The 16,841-nt window shown below is 40.0% G+C and overlaps 2 protein-coding genes across 4 annotated transcripts in view; one reads left to right on the top strand and one right to left on the bottom strand.

Moving 5' to 3' along the window:
- Positions 1-2,058, top strand: part of popdc2 (popeye domain containing 2) — a 15,020-nt gene extending 12,962 nt beyond the window's left edge. For both annotated transcript variants that reach the window (XM_049595111.1, XM_049595110.1), the window contains exon 4: positions 567-2,058. In XM_049595111.1, coding sequence (XP_049451068.1) covers positions 567-649 — 83 coding nt within the window. In that variant the 3' untranslated portion in view covers positions 650-2,058. The remainder of the gene's footprint in view (positions 1-566) is intronic.
- On the bottom strand, positions 2,018-16,841 carry pla1a (phospholipase A1 member A). Of its 2 annotated transcripts, none has more exons than XM_049595099.1 (11): positions 16,332-16,841; positions 14,974-15,199; positions 14,218-14,395; positions 11,294-11,402; positions 9,999-10,100; positions 9,787-9,879; positions 9,417-9,599; positions 6,630-6,719; positions 6,320-6,425; positions 3,763-3,918; positions 2,018-3,253 (listed from the first exon to the last, which is right to left on the bottom strand). In XM_049595099.1, exons 1-11 carry the CDS (start codon positions 16,396-16,398, stop codon positions 3,163-3,165), a joined length of 1,401 nt encoding a protein of 466 aa, XP_049451056.1. In that variant the 5' UTR covers positions 16,399-16,841; the 3' UTR covers positions 2,018-3,162. The 2 variants fall into 2 exon arrangements, with proteins under 2 accessions (XP_049451056.1, XP_049451057.1); XM_049595100.1 differs by having other exon boundaries at positions 9,417-9,581; positions 16,332-16,840.

Genomic DNA, 16,841 nt, shown 5'->3' with positions numbered 1-16,841 from the left:
TGGTTTACTGTATGAATGATAGTACAGAGACATATAGATACAAAAAGCTGACCAATCAGAGCAAACTGGGCTTAAAGAGTGGAGTGGAGCATCTCAGAGAGTGAAAACAGATGTTCCAGCAAGTGTTGTTCCAGACAGTGTGATGAAAATAAAGTGTTTTATGAACATTGAAGCATCTAATCATGTTCTAAACACAAAATACAAGCATGAACCTAAAAATGAGCATGACAGGTCCCCTTTAAATGGATTACCAGAATGTGTGGATGGAGGTCTCAGATGGGGCCCACAGCTCATTTATGTCCCGAGGCCTGCTTGCTGGTTATCCTGACCCTGACTCCCCAGAGTTAGAGCCTGCAGGTGAATGATGGTGTTGTTGGGACTGATAAACATTTTGGAACAAGCTGTTTTGTGTTCAGTTCTTGCTCACGTTGTGTGGTTAAAGTACAGTTCGTTCATTCTGCTATTCTCGATGTGACACAGCATGTACGTCACGTTATCAGGATGTCAGTAGAGTTTACTGTGTGCTTATGAGATTCCTAATTGAAGCTTCCATGTTGGTTCTGCAGGAGGTGATAGTGACGGGAGTCTACCGCCTCGATTCCAGAGGGGCAGAGCGCCGCTGGCTCCCACCGACACTCCCAAACTGTGAGAACAGTCTCTCCTGGAAACACTCGTATTATCTACAGCATAGCAGTATGAATGTGTCACATGTCACTTGTTCCAACACTGTGTCCTCCTCGCTCTCTGTTCTCACCTCAGCTAACACCATGAGTCCTGAACACCAAGAAGCTTTTTCTTCGCTCTATTTAAATTACAGTTTCAGTGATAAAGCAGCTAATATCAATATTTGGGGGCTGATATTTATAACCATAATAATTTAAATTGGTTTATTGCCTACAAAATGTAAATCTTTTGTGCTTGCAGTTTTCTTATCAAGATTTGAAGCATCATGAAACTCTGAAATCTGCTTTAAAATCTTAAAGCACCATATTTATTCAATTTAAATTAAACTTGTAGATATTTTAGAATTTTAATGACGATGGCATCTAAGATTTAAATCTACAATTCATACAAACAGCTGAGTGATTCAATAAACAACCCAATCACCAGAAAAAAATGTTGGCATTGCACGTTTTAGCAAACAATGGAGGTGTTACATTTACACGTTATTATGTTGCAGAGACTTTGAACAACGCTGTGGTGAAAGTGCATTTAGGTTTCGGCACAAAAACCACTTGGTGATGGTGGGAAAAGATCGTGTTTGGGCTGTAAATATCCACTTTTGGGGGCACAATCTTTACAGGAAATGCACTGATGTTTTGGTAAAACATAACTTTTCCTGGTTCTATCCCCTGGTGGAAAGACAGCGACAGGTTACTGCAAAACACCCATGTTTGGAGCCTAAAAAGCTGCTGGAAGCACATCAGTTACTTGCTAAAAAATAACAGCTTTTGTTGTTTGTTGGTGAAACATAAAGTGGTCTGCAGCTTGACAGGCCTCTCACCTAGGTGTCACACCATCCACCATCTCCCCTCACCCCCTGATGACAGAGTCAGCTCATATACTCAGTTTAGAAACATTGATAGGATTCGTATCGTATTCGTTTCGAAACATGCAAATGTAACATATCAGCAGTTTGTAGATACATATAATGGCAACTTTTTTTTCTGGTAAATGGGCTGCAATAAAATGCTCAAGGAACATTTATACTGTGTGTTTCTTTAGCTGCTATCAGAGAGAAACATGTGTCCAATTAAATATGTTGACTTGCAGATTGCCACATTTAATAAACTACCATTTAAATCCACGATTATTTATTAAGTGTCACTGGAACTGAGGACAGAGGGACAGCTTTCACCAGCATATTAAATGTCTGTTATTTCATGTAATAAAAATGGATACTGAGATACTGAAACGGATGAATCTGGTTTTCATCTCACTTATATTTGATGTTAAAACTATGACTGTCTGATTTGAATGTCACATGACTTGATGTTAGATTTGACTTTCGATGTGTCCCCCCCCCCCCCAAACTCTAACTCAGTGTTAAGAAAGAATATTGATTTAAATTAGTGAGGTTACCACACATTTTCTGGATCGAACTGACTGAACAACTGCTTGAAAATCAGCAGGCCTGTATAATACTCAATTCTTTATCCTTTCGAGACCTGTAAAAAAATTAGTTCTGTATATTTCTCTAGAACTTTCCACACATGTACGAACATTTAACCTGCAGCTTGGCCTGTTTAGATTTTTCTCCATTTCACTTTCATGTTTCATTGGTCATGTTTATTTCTCTGAATGCACCCTTAATAATGTCAAATTCTTCTGTAGGAGAACCTCTTTGTTCTTCTTTGGCGATATATTGGATGCCTGTACATCATGTTGTTTTTTTTTTTTTTTTTTTTAAATTTTGTAACTAATTAAATATTTAATACACGTGTAAACTGTGAACTGCATTATTGGTCTTGTTATTGACTTCCAAAATACAGAGATGGGACTAAAATGAAGATGTCTGTGTTTTGTTCATGGGGTCATGATTTCTTCTTAATGCTCTTTGTGTGCAGTGAAGATGTAGTTTGTTTTCTGTGACTGTCTACTTCCTGACATATCTGTGAGAAGGTCACTTAAAGGCCCAGCGTGTACAGGATTTAGGGGGTTTATCAGCAGAAAAGAAATGAAATATAACAAGTATGTCTTTATCAGTGTAACTGAATTGGTGTCCACCAATGTCAAACATCAATATTTAACTTTCAAACATCTACAGAGAAAAGCAGAGCACAGTCACCAGTTTATTACAAGACAAACTGAATTCAGCACCATTAAAACTACAAGTTAGAAAATATGTAAGAAACCTGGAACATCCTAAAACCAGAATACAGAAGAATAGGGAGCTGCAGGGGGGGAACGGAAAGGCAAACCTGAATGACAACAAAGTCATGACGTTGGAGGATCAGTGGATTAGCCAGATAACCAAATAATAAAGTACAACTAGGCTGCTTGTTATCAGTAGCAGAGTGATCGTCTCTCTAATGGTAACTTCCTCTCCAGGATAAAATGCAGTCTTTGGCTCTGATCATTATGGTGAACAGTGAAAGTTGGGTGACTTCACTGTAGATGTGTTTTCCCCCCTCAGTGTCTTTTTGAGTAGATCTCACTTCCTTAGTAGAAGCCACACACCTGCACCAAGTCATGTGACCACGGAGCTCCTCGTCTGACGTGGAAGTTGTTCACACACAGTGGCTCCTCTCGCCTGAAACAAGAGCACACTTCAGTGTCATTTAAATGTTCTGTTTCTTTCTTTCTTTATTTGCCGAAACTGTCCTTACATCCACAAAGTAGTATATGACACAGATAGTGTGTGGGGAAAAAAATCATGTTTTATTGCCGTCTTGTAGTGCCTCTTATTTGCAAGAATCCACCACATGTGATGGAAAACAGCCAATCAGAGCCGAGGAGCCTCTAACGCAGAATGTACTGTTTAAATAAAAAAAACATTTTACTGCCATTTCTTGCTCATTGGCCAACATAAACACAACTCATTACAGTGGAAACCCATCAGTGTCACCGAGTACAGAACTTAAGTAACTGTAAATCAAGTCAAATATACAGCCCTGACTACTTGTATACTTTATCTCCGTATGTGGCGGCTCAACAGAAACAGGCCTGGAAGCTGTTGTTGATTTACAGGAGGACAAAATCTAGCAGGAGGAGGCGTGGGAGCTCCAACAGAACAATATGTGTGTGACGGGTATACTGCACCTGAGAGAGGGGAACTCTGTGAGGCACACAGACTTGACGTGGACGTCTCCCTGTCTGTAGAAACGAGCTCCGGTGTTCTTCAGCTTGATGGTGTTGATCTCACACAGAGCGACGGGGTGAGACAACACCATCCTGTACACCGTCGTATCTGTCCGACTGCAATACACACACATAAACACACATTGTGCGTGTAAATAATGTTGTCATAACCACACAAGACCAGACACACACTCAGATAATCAACGTTCATCACACAGGACAGTTGTTTCCTTCTGTGTTTATGACTTAGACAGACTGACTGCTATGTCTCACGCTGCTTTTCTTGACTGTTACATTTTGGTTTTTAATACAAAAATATAAACCAGTGGTGGAAGAAGTACCCTGATCCTTATCTTTAGTAAAACTAGAAATACCACAATCTAAAAATACTTCATTACAAGTAAACATCATGAAGTATGGAAGTATTATATGCAAAATATACTTTAAGTATGACAGAATGGCTCCTGTTTCTGTTTTTATCACTTACAAATACATGTGAGAGTATTTTATAGTATTTTATTTATATTCACTTAAATTTGGTGGAATAAAAGGACATTATTTTCTTCTGAAATATAGGATGGAAATATATGACGTTGAGGATCGGCCAGAAAAGTGTTTTATGCATAATATTATGATGTCACAGTGAAGTTGACATTTGACCTTTTGGATATAAAATGTAATCACTTCATCATTATATCCTATTAGTCATTTGTGTGAAGTTTGGTCATAATTCCTGTAAGAATTTTTGAGTTATGGCCAACAACATGTTTTGTGAGGTCACACTGACCTTTGACCTTCAACCACCAAATTGCGATCAGTTTATTCTTCAGTCCAAGTGGATGTTTGTGCCAAATTTAAAGAAATTCCCTTGAGGTGTTCTCAAGATATCACGTTCAAGAGAATGAGACAGATTCGGCCACCAACATCTAATCAGTTCATTGCTGAGTCTAAGTGAATGTTTGTGCCAAATCTGAAGCACCCTACAGCCAATCAGAACTGAGTATCAACCAGACCATAATGTAATATGATACAGTATAATATAAAAGCTGTGTCTCAATTCAGGGGCCGCAGCCTTTGAAGGACGCATCCCTCGCGGTCTATGTCGGCCACGTCCTTTGAAGGCTGCATCAGCCAAACTGAACAGATTTCCTGGTTGCATCACCAGTTGTTCTCGCCCCGAACTGTTGGTGTTCTTGTTACCTATAGCAACCAGCTGTGCTTGATGAAAGAAGGAGTAAGCTAGTAAGTTAGTGAGCCCTAAATCATGGACCCAGAGATTGTTATTATGTATATATATTTTTCATTCAATACTTGAGGAGATGATTCACCGCCATTTGATATATTTCAGGCTGATGATGGACCGTGTTCAGAAAAACTAGCTAATAGTAATTTTAACAACAGTTAACCGTTAGCTAGTTAACAACTGTTAGTTAACTCAATATATAATTGTCAACGGCTTGCAATGCATCTTGGGATAGGCTGGGCCACGAAGGATTCATCCATTGCATCCTCCAGATTCTGGGAAAGAAGGCTGCATTTCTCGGCCACATTTGAAGCCTTGGTAGCACCGGTGTGATGCAATCGGTCTTCAAATGAAACCTTCAAAGGCTGCAGCGCCTGAACTGAGACACAGCTAATATAACATTATATAATATAACAGCCTAGCCACAGAGACTGGCAGACACAGGCAGACCTGGCTGCAGAGAGAAGACAGGTTGTGTCAGCTCTGTCCTCAGAGACAGGTCGAGACAAAGCACTATTTCCTGCTACACTGATGCATATATGACATCAAAATCAAGTTCTTTACAAAAATAAAAAATAATAAAATGTAAACTCCGAGATTTTGATTCACTCTCTGACCAGACTAAAATCTGCTTGGAGAAAATAGTGTCAGCGCTATAGATGCAGCAAGATATGTCAGTGAATGTCACAGCCTAAGAGACAACAGACACAACAATATATAGTTCATGTCATCACATATAATATAACTAGAACTGTAAGAATGTTAGTATGCACAATGTGAGCAGCTGAAGTCCTCCTGAACTCAGGTGAACCTGTACACATATCTCTGCACCTGGCCAGGCCTGTTTACAGTGAAACATACAATACATCTCTTCTATAAACAGAAGCTGCCTGCTCAGCTTTTCTGGGAAAAAACAAAAAAGACATTACAGTACAATTTCTGGGATGAGCGCTGCTGATCGGAATCTGTCAAACAGACCAGCTGTCACACTGAATCTGCTCCACTTAAACTTCTGGTCTGATATCAGAGTTTTGATTCTGTAACAAGGATCATGGATGATGTAACTGGACCTCTTGTTGGTGTGCACGACAACAATATAAACAATAACACCCTCTTTTTTCTATTTATCACTATCTCACCAACACAACACTGAACCACTGAACAGCATTTTGTTCTGCATGTACAAAACAACATCTATGTGTAGAGAGGACTTTCAACAGCTAAAATTTTTGGAAAACTGAATAAAAACTGTGATGTTACAGATGTGGTACCTACAGCCTGAGCCGCCGCTGTGTTCCCTGGTTCTCGGTCATCAGTGTCACCTCCAACTCAGCGCTCTTATCCAGAGGAGAAACCTCCAGCTGCAGCAGGATGTGATGAGCTGAGCAGAGCGGGAAACATAGATTTAATACTGAACTACGACATAAAAACTTTTGTTTGATTGCTGGAATTAAAGAAGGGCACTATATAAAACATTAAAATAATTAGCCATCTTGAAAGCTCAACTGGTAAGACTGCAAATTCTTAGAGAATCCAAATATCAGTGTGTTTGAATAATCAAGTTCAAGGACAGTCGGACACTCACAGCAAAAAGGTGGCGAAGACGTAGTGAGCAGGAACAGCTTCTGCTCTCTGGGGAGTGGAGACGTGGTTATCCCATTGTTTTCTGATAAACCTGAAACACACACACACACACACACACACCCTTGTGAGTGGAGTCATGGTGTCAAGCAGCTGCCCATACGTCACACAAATCAAACAGGCTCCACGTACGTTAACTGTGTCACTGTATCAGCGCGTGTTGGAGTATCAGAGGGTTGAAATGATAAGAAAGTGCCAAAAGCCGCCGTGTGACGAGACCAGAGCTGCTGCCTGAGTGCAGCCTGAAGTCATATCTGCTGGTGATACTGAGACTTCACAGATACCCAGTTTATATTCTTTCAGTGGTTTGATGTTACCCCACCTTCCTGTCCCTCCACACCCTGATGACCCTGGAGTTTTCCCCCATTTAAAAGGCTGCATTGCAGTAAAGTGATATAAATCTATCAACTTACCAGACTTTTCTATTGGTTTTAATGCTTGTCTTAACCTTCTTAATTGGTACATTTACAGTACTGATGATTATTAATCTATGCAGACTCTACGCCATAGCCTACGCATGTGGCCTACACAGTTGTGAGCATTTATAGTTGTGTTTTCGTGTCCACTGCAGTTACACCTCCAAAACTCTAGTCAGAGACAGGGTTTCTGTGAAGTGCCGTAAAGTTTAGTTGATTCAAAACACACCCAAAATCCACTTTAATCATGGCTTAATAGAGACAGTTTCAAACACAAGTACACAAATCAGCTTCACTATAACTCGCAGCATTCACAGACAAACACTTGTCTTTATTTGGACACATTTTCCCCACAAATACAACATGCTAACATTATTAGCACAAGCCTATGGCATTTTACATTGTATAAATGTGTCTAGCAGCTAGCAGACTTTTCCTCTACTCATATAAAGCCAGGGACAACACGACATTTAACAAAGGTCATGTTACAAATTCGGCTCCATTACAACTCACAAGGTTCACTGACAAAACAGCTGTCTTATACTAAACACGTTTTCCAAACAAATATAACATGCTAATGTAATTAGCACAAGGTTATGGCATTTTACATTCTATAAATTAGCCTAGTGACAAGCAAAGATTTTTGTGGAGGCTTTATTGTCTTCACAATTTATTGTTTCTTATCTGTGAAAGCAGGGCCGCCGCTCCCTAAACACAGAACACGCGCTGTGCGTAGGGCCTCATCTTCCATGGGGGGCCACATTTTGCGCGAGGGGACGCATTTGCGCATATGCGCAATGGATGCGTACATGCGCTACCGTGAGGAGCGCGTAGAATCAGCTCGAGGAAGGAGAGAAAAGACCTGACCGCCCATGCGTCGCTGCAATGATTGACAGCACTCGACATCTGAACAAACAGAGGGGTGTGCTGGCAGGCACTTGCAGAGCTGCAGCAGGTGAAGAGTTGTCGACATGTCGTCCAAAAGAGCCTCAGGAGTATGTGTGGGGTTGGGAGGGAGGGCGGGCTCCATGGAGGGGGAGATCTGAGCCTCGGGGGTATGTGCGGGGCCGGGAGGTCAGATGCTCCCAGAGAGGGGAGAGGGAGAAATATAGCTAAATAAGATGAAAATAGAAAAGAATGTCTCTGTATTTTATTTCTGTTTTCAGTGTTTAATTAAGGTGGGAGAGGCGGAGGGCTGAGGGAGATCGGACACCTCCAGAAAGGGGAGAAGGAGAAATGTAACAAAATAAGATTAAATAGGAAAAACCTGTCTCCCTCTTTTATTTTATTTTCAGTGTTTAATCAAGGGTGGGGGATTGAGGTGGTGGAAGTTACTTTCTTTTGATGAGTAATTGATGGCTATTTGTGACTCAGATTTGTTTATTTATTTATTTCAGTTTGAAGCTATTTTTATTTAATATTTATTTATTTATTTATTTCAGGTTGAATTTTTTATTTTATTTGACTCATACAGCCACTACTGTACTGTATCTACAGTACATTTGTTATTGCCAGTAAAGGTTGTCAAGTTAAATGGCAAGTTGTTGTACGGTCATTTTGTACCTATGATACATTTGGGATGGTGGCCTCCAAATAAAATTTCGCTTAGGGCCCCAATTTGGTCAGGGGCAGCCCTGTGTGAAAGTAAAGTAACGTAAAGTAAATAAAAGCTTCGTTTCCACTGAGGGAAACAATTTCAGCTTCCAGAAATAGACAGGAGGTCTGTGTCGCTGCGACGTGTGGTTACATTTCTGGGGAGGTGCACGTCAGGCTACAGTGTAGGGTATGGCATTGATTCAAAGCAGAAGTATAAATCCCTCATTAAAGACAGCGGAGATCCCCCCTGGCCACCCCTTTGGTGCACCACTGAGATACATGATTTTCACTAGACAGGAAGGGGTAAAAACCTGTATTCTGAAAAGTGACAAAAGCTGTCAGACGAATCTAGTGGACTAAAAAGTCAATCAATCAATTGATAAAAAGTACATAATTTGCCTCTGAGTTGTAGTGGAGTAGAAGCACAAAGTGGCAAGAAATATAAATACTCAAGAACAAGTCCCTCAAAGTTGAAGAACAGTATTTGAGTAAATGTAGTTTGTATCAGAGGCCTTAACAGTACTTTTCCAGTGTCACATAAATATGTCTATTTATATGGTCAAATATTTGTAATATATTTTTTTGTAGCATGACATAAACAACTCAGTCCCCAACATCATGTTGAAGGAGTGACTTCAGGTAATATTAAATAAGCATGCAGAAAATAACCATCTTTATTTTTCATGTAACTCATTTAAATACAGCTTGTGTTCTCTCACCTATAGTTGGACACCTGCCCTTGAAGACATCACAGTCCAAACAGCGTCCCTTCAGGAAGTCCTCATAGCTGTGGCACGGGATCCCCACTATTGGGCACGAGCCGTTGAGTGCGCTCATGTAGACATGCAGCGCCCTCATGTGGTCACATATCACATAACCATACACTGGGAAGTAGATGAGAACTGACAACACACAGAAACACTGACGGAGCCAGGTGTCTACAGAAAATTATACTTATTTAAAATGTTAAATGTGTCCAGAGAGTAAAGTGGACAGTCTGAGCTATATTTAGAGGACACATTTATAAACAACAGACTCTCTCAGGTTGTTTATTCTCAGTTTTTAGGTTTCAATGAGTGCTGAACTTACTTGAGTTGAACCTGGAGCGAGCACATCCAGTCTGGTCCTTTCCTCCGTTCAGAAAGAAGTCCACATGACCGACAGGGATGGAAATACCAAAATCTGATGCAGAAATCAAACCTCAATAATGCTGCAGTGGTGCCTTTAGTATTTAAGTGATAATGGAAAAGAAAACAGCGTAATTGTAAGGCTTTATGGTATTCAATGTAGAGTTTTCTTACAGTCAGAGTCTGTGTGGATGGCGTCGACAAACTGAGCATCAGACGGGTCCAGACGGTCATATGTGTCGGCTCCTTTAAACATGGGACCAGCTGGGTCAACACCTGGGTCACAAGAAGAAGAACATATGTTTAGGAATAAAAGGACAGCATGACATTCACTTCATTGAAAATAATGATTCAGGAGGATTATTTTCCTTGAGTGCTCTGAAAATGTTTTCCCATAGCATGAGAACTTTGACGCGCCTGGCTTTTCTTGGTTATGTGTTGTAATCCATGGCTGATAGTTGTTGACAGGCACAAACCACTGGGGTTAAGTTTTACACGATCACTTTGTGAGAATAAAAGCAGCTTTTGTCATGATCCTGGGTTTTTAATCAATATTATGTTATTTTGTGGACTTCTGTGTTTGTGTTGCTTGATTTTTTGTTATTCAGTCATCTTTGTTTAATCTGCTTCCTGTTTTATTTTGTAGATTCTCTCCTCTTGTGTAATGTCTGGTTTTACTCCCTGTCTTTGTGTGTTTCCCTGCCTGTTTCCTGTCACACCTGTCTTCTACGAGTCTCGTTAGTCCTGAGCTTTTATTCCGAATGAAAAGAGAATTGACGCGATGAAAGCAAACACAAATGCACATAGGGATGTTACTTTAGATGTCCCCAAACTTTCTGGTATTGAAAAAGAGCTTTACTGACCTCTACCCACAGCTGACTTTTGAAAGCTTGCGATGGTTTGAACGTATTGATTTCTTAAAGCTGTTATTTTTCCATTTTTCAAATTTGATGACCAGAATCCAGTCAGCAACTGCGTATCCTCTGATTTGCACTTCAAACTCGCTCCAGCTTCCCCACTCAGACAAAAAGACCTGATATAAACAAGTGAACAGTGACGCATTGTGTCGGCTGGTGTTTTCTGGGAACAGACGTCTCCACACAGCTTCAGAGAGGCTCTCTTATCAAAGTGCTGTTGTCCTTTGAAGAGCGAGGCTAATCTTTAAAGGTCACACTAAAAGCACATTCAGAGTGAGAGGCTCTGTGAGAGACTTCATTGTCTGGCCTGTTGTTCTGCAGCAGAATAACAGTAGCTGGCACCTTTTATTTTTCCATCCAACAACAGTATCACAGAAGTTCTCCCTCATGGTTTTGTTATTTATTTAGTAGAGGAGGGTGATTCTTCAAATTGCAGTGAAGCACAGGTGTGGCAAAACTTGCACCAAAGTATTTTCTTCACACAATATACAAGTGAAAGAAGAAAAACCTGCATTTAGACAATAGTGAAGTGTTTCCAATTCATGGACTCACCTGTGATTCTTCCTATCTTCCCCTCAAACAGAGTCCCCACAAAACCAGCGACGTGCGCCCCAAGACTGATCCCGATGAAGTGGAAGGACTCTAGTTTGCATCCATGTTTCTGTTGTAGAGACAGGCGCAATCTTTAGTCATTTTATTTTCACCTGAAACAGTTTCTGCAGTGGTTCTGTGGTAACTCTGAGTTTACTGGGTGCTAAACTGTGTCTCTGTTTTATTCAAATAGCAAAATCAGGACTGTGCATCACTCTTGAACAGTGACATACTTGAAACTAATTTGCTGTAGAATTTCTATCAGCACTTTCAGACGTAGTGGTGAGGCATGGCTGGCTGACCTGAAGGGAGGCAAAAAATGAGTTGTATTGTATGAATAACCGCACATTCTTCCCATTCTCTGTAGATTAGCATACACCAGAATCTGGGCTTTGTCTGTTGCCCCAGAGGTCCACCAGTACTCCTACCCTGGAATGCCTCAACTTCAACTTTATTTTGTCCCTGGAGGGCAATGAGTTGCACAGCAAGTAAAAACATACATAAAAAGGCACAAGTGAATACATAAGAATATAGATACTCAAAATAACCAAATACATAAAAATTCAGAATAAATTGTATGTATGTATTGTATGGTTAGCAGCAGCTGAGTACAAGGGTAAGTAAGTAAAGCGCATCGTGACCCTACAAGATGGATAATATCGACTGTAAGATCAACATCTGTCAGTCATGATGCTGTTTTCAACATCGAACCATCTAGGCATCTATAGACATCTAAAAAAAAACATAGTTATCAACAAGCATCAGTATTAACATCATCTTAACCACCACCATCACTCATCACGTAATCATCAAAGTCCAAGGTGTTCAGTATTCAAATATTTTGTCAAAAACTACCCTGGATGATGCAAAAAAACAAACAAACAGAAAAATAGGAAAGGCTATCTAGAGCCAGTGCTTGGTTTGACCTTCTGGGCTACTGTAGCACAACATGGCAGACTCCATGTAAGAGGACCTGCTTGTAGATACAAACAGTTCATTCTAAGGTAACAAAAGCACAATTATTCTTAGTTTCAGGTGATTATAAACTAATGAAAACATAGGTATGAATATAATATTATATTTCTGCCAATAGACGGCCCTAAATCCTACAGACTGGACCTTTAAAACATCCATTAATTTAAAACAGCAAAAACAAAATCCCTTTGACAAATATGGAGGATGAGCTTTCCTTTTCCTCATAAATCCCTTTATTAAATTAAACACATTTTGTCAGACAACACAGGCTCAATCTCTAAATCTTCTCTCATTCCTTTCATATGTAAAAAATATTATACTGACTACACTCATCATAAAATGCCATGTGTAATTCACACAATTCCACCCACCAGTGACATGTCAATATGAAAACTCATGGTCTGAGTTTAAATGAGAAGAGCTAGCTGGTTCCATTACAAGCAATGTTTATTTTAAGCTAACGTGTGGTTATGACTCCCTAAAGCCGGCACTATCTAATACATGTTTTAGTCCATTGCTAGCAAAACTAAATTATCCCACTTTTTATCTGTTTAATATGCATGAAGTTTTAAATGGTATACAACTACCTAACTTTGAGCTAAAACATAACTAACTTATAATTTGTATTTAAACAACTTTGTTTGCTAAAGTTCTAAGCTAGCTAACATTGGTTAGCATTTAACCTTGAAGCAAATGAAGGGGTTTATTGATCTTTGATAGATTCAGCTGTGAGTGAGGTCTTCCACACTGTTTTATCCATATTCAACATTTCTCCTCTTTAATATTTGGCTTTCGAAAAGTGAAAAATTCGACTCCTGATGCTGAACATAGAGGATATTTCCAGGTTCTCTGAGAGCCCGATTAGCCTCCTGCATAGCTGAGATTGCTAAAGTAGGATTCGAGGCGGCCATTTTAGGGAGGGGCTTAGCGACTTCATGTATGGAGTGTTCTTGTTCACCAGGTCAAAGTGAAATCATGATCCTAATAAGAGTACTTAGTAAGCTTATTTACTTGGACCTTAGTTATCTATATTGAATTGTTATCATATGATAATAATCTTTATTATTTGTTCCTTCTTATTTGTAAAGCGCTTTTCAAAGAAGAGTTACAAAGTGCTTCACGTGTCAGTAGTTAGGCCTAAACAGATGACATGAAAACGACAACTAAGAGAACTGACTGAAACTTAAATAGATAAAAGACAGTTTAAATGAACTTAGAACTCAAGTAACATCAGGAAAGGCTCACCAATAAAAGTATGTTTAAAGAAGGAACTTAAAAGAGATCACTGACTGGTCCCGACCAGATTTCCTCAGGCAGACTGTTCGGCCTCGGGGCGCTGTCAGCAGCTCTGTCCCTTTTTGTTTTCAGCTGGGTCTCTGGTACAAACTAAAGACCTCACCCTGAGAACCTCAAAGTACTTCCTTTTTCACAGTGTACCACTAGTACACTGTGAAAAATGATTAATGGGGTTGGTGGATACCATTTGGAATAAAGAAGTTTTTCAGCATAAGAAACAACATTAAGTGTTTTAGTCAACTGACAGCTTATTTTAAGGAGTTTGTCAAAATCAAAACACGTTTGACATTTTTGGGTAGGATAGAAGTGAAATAAATAAGTGAGAATATAATCTGACCACTAAACGTCACCACATCTTATTAGGTTGGTTCAACTTAATTTTTGAGGTCAAAACAAATCTGGTTGCACTAAATTTATTGGGTTCGTCAGATTTTATAAAGGACTAAATATGATTAAATATAAATTGTTACTTAATTTCTTTAAGTTGAACCAATTGATGTTTCAGAGTGTGTCAACAATAGAAACAGAAGCAGTTTCAGACTAGAATTAATTCACCTCCTTATCTTCTGAGAATAAAAATGAATTATGAATGTTGGGTAACGTCTATAGTTTACCTGCATCTGGTTGATGAGGACGGAGATCTGCAGAGCCACTTCCTTGTAATTCTCCACCACCAGGTTGTAGGCGAAGGAAGCACCATAGACCCAGTCCACTACCACAACGTTCGCATCCTGCGCCCTCAGCAGGGCCCGCGCCAGCTCCTTCACCCAGGACGGCTTTCTGCCCAGGGCCCTGCGAGGGGTAAAGGCGAGAGTAGGGTCGGGTCAGGGAGGGTGGGATTAAGCAACGTGGGAGGATGTTGGAAAGGACAGATGGAGGAAGTGACTTGTACTCTATAAACCAGTGATAAGCTTTGTCTAAAACAAACAAATAAACAAAACTGGTCCCCCCAGATTTACATTTTCTTAGCTTAGGGGAAGCCTCACAATGATTTCACTTTGTACGAATTCCCAAAAATGACTCATAGGACAGTTTTTGTTTGTTTAGGCCATGGTCTTGGGGTTAGAGTGGTTATAAAGTCAGTTTTTATTTACTCAGCTGACCTGCTTTATCAGGACTGTGTGAGAGTGGTTTGATCGAACCAAATAAACCTTTAACCTTCATCACTTTCTCACACAGATCTCGCTAAATCCTGACTGGTGCATAGAAATCATCATGATGACATGATCATTTTTTATGCGACTTTTTCTACTTCAAAGCAGTACGAAGAGCACAAACAAGCACACAAATAAAAAAATCTATCAAGAGAAATAACCAAAACTATTGCGGCTCATAAAGGGAAAAAGTGGTTTTAAGGGTCCTCTGCTCACCTGTACCCGTGGATGATGACCTTGGTGGGCCGGGAGATGTTGAAGTAGGACGACTGCTGCTGTGATTCACCGAGAGAGTCCTGGTCAAACCTTTGTGCGCAGTCCATGTTTGCTCTGGTCATCAGCAGGTACTCGACCTGCAGCTTGATTCGCCGCTGCCGGTACTCCTGCCAGGTGGTGTTGCTGAGGTCGGCGCACTCATCATATTTCACCCTTTCCTCTAAACCTGCTCAGTTAGGACATAACATTGTATTAACTGGGCCTGGATGTTGAGTGTTGGTCTTTATGCATCACACAACAGTAAACATGGTGAATTCAGACAATAAAACATAACATATTGTTTATTTGACACCAGATGACGGCCACATGAAGCTCTTTCTCCTTTCTCTAATACAGTTTTTCTTACTTGCTTAGACACAGTTTCGGGAACAACTAAATAGTTTGACAAACCTTAGCACACAATTAAAAAAATCATACAAATGAATCACAAATTAATTGAGAGACTGCTTTATTCAGTGTTTTTACCAATTTTATTCACCTGCTCTTTTGTTGTGGAGAGGAGGAGACCTCTGCGCATAATTAAGCTCCCGGTAAAAACATTTGGATCATAAAAACGGTGAGCACAGATTAGCAGGCACTGGGCAAGCAGCGCATCCACGATGTGCCCAACAGCGTAGGAGAAACACTGATTTGTAACGTGAACGTTCATTTTTGTGTTTTTACTTGTTTTAATCACCTAGTCCCATTGCTTTAAAGAGGAGAAAACCTCTGCAGATAATTCAGCTCCTGGTAAAAAAAACTCCTGAACAATGAACACTGAATGAATCTTAACCAGGAGAAGTTGTGTCTGGTTGCAATGTGCAATCCTCACCACTAGATGCCACCAAATCCCCTAAATCTTACAAAGTAGACCTTTAAGGTTACATTACATTACATTACAGTCAAATTATGTTTTTGAGAGAGGAAACAAGAGATGGTGATACTTTACTTAATAACACTGTGTATCATTGTTTAACCTTAAATACTGTGCAATTTTGAACACAAAGACAGTCTTATTATTTCAGTATTTATATGGTGTCATGCTAATATTTGTATTAAAAACATAAAGTTTTGCACTTAATGCACTCAATGTCCAGCTGAAACTACAAAGGTAATCCTGTTGTGCAGTCAAGAATCATATTTTCTAATGTTTTATATGATGCTGTATTACAGTAAAGTACTCATGCTGTGTTAAGTTTCACAAAGTTCAGCCCCCTTTTTCCTGTTTCACTTGAGCATCTTAAACTAAAACAAGAAAACCTAAAAACTCACGCAGAAGTAAAAAAACAAAAATAAAAAATACGGGCTTCTTCACTTACCCAACACCAGTGCTGTGATGCAGGCTGTCAACACACACAGGAGGACTGGTTTGTGTTTCCAAGGCATTTCTGTTGAAGCACAGAAGTAACACTCAGAGTAGCTGCCTGGTAGCTGTAGTTAGTGCTTAACGATGTTCAGCTGCTCAGTCCAACTCCAAACTGGTCAACCTTTGCTTGAGAAAATCCCGGCTCTGTGCAGTGTTGTAACTCTGAAGCGGCTGCTCAGCATTTAACTGGCACTCAGCTGGCACGACAGCGAGGCAGGAATCTATATAAAGCAGTCCAAGAGACTCCAAAAGGGAATGTTTCTAATTACACTAAGTTTCTTTTTCTTGTAAAGCTTCACAACAAATGTTCCCCTGTCCTTTTACTCAGTTGTCAGTGGGCGATTTTTTTCTCTCCCCCCAGACTGGGTTTTTACTGGGCTGACAAGCGGTTGAAGCTCTTTGCCTGGCGGTGAAGCCATGACCTCATTGGTGTTCAATGCCTGTTTGTTTGAAGTGCTGGACT

The sequence above is a fragment of the Epinephelus fuscoguttatus genome, linkage group LG13, assembly GCF_011397635.1.
Source record: "Epinephelus fuscoguttatus linkage group LG13, E.fuscoguttatus.final_Chr_v1".
NCBI lineage: Eukaryota > Metazoa > Chordata > Actinopteri > Perciformes > Serranidae > Epinephelus > Epinephelus fuscoguttatus.
Note: the sequence above shows the minus strand (reverse complement) of the source record. Positions and strands in the feature narration are given on the sequence as shown.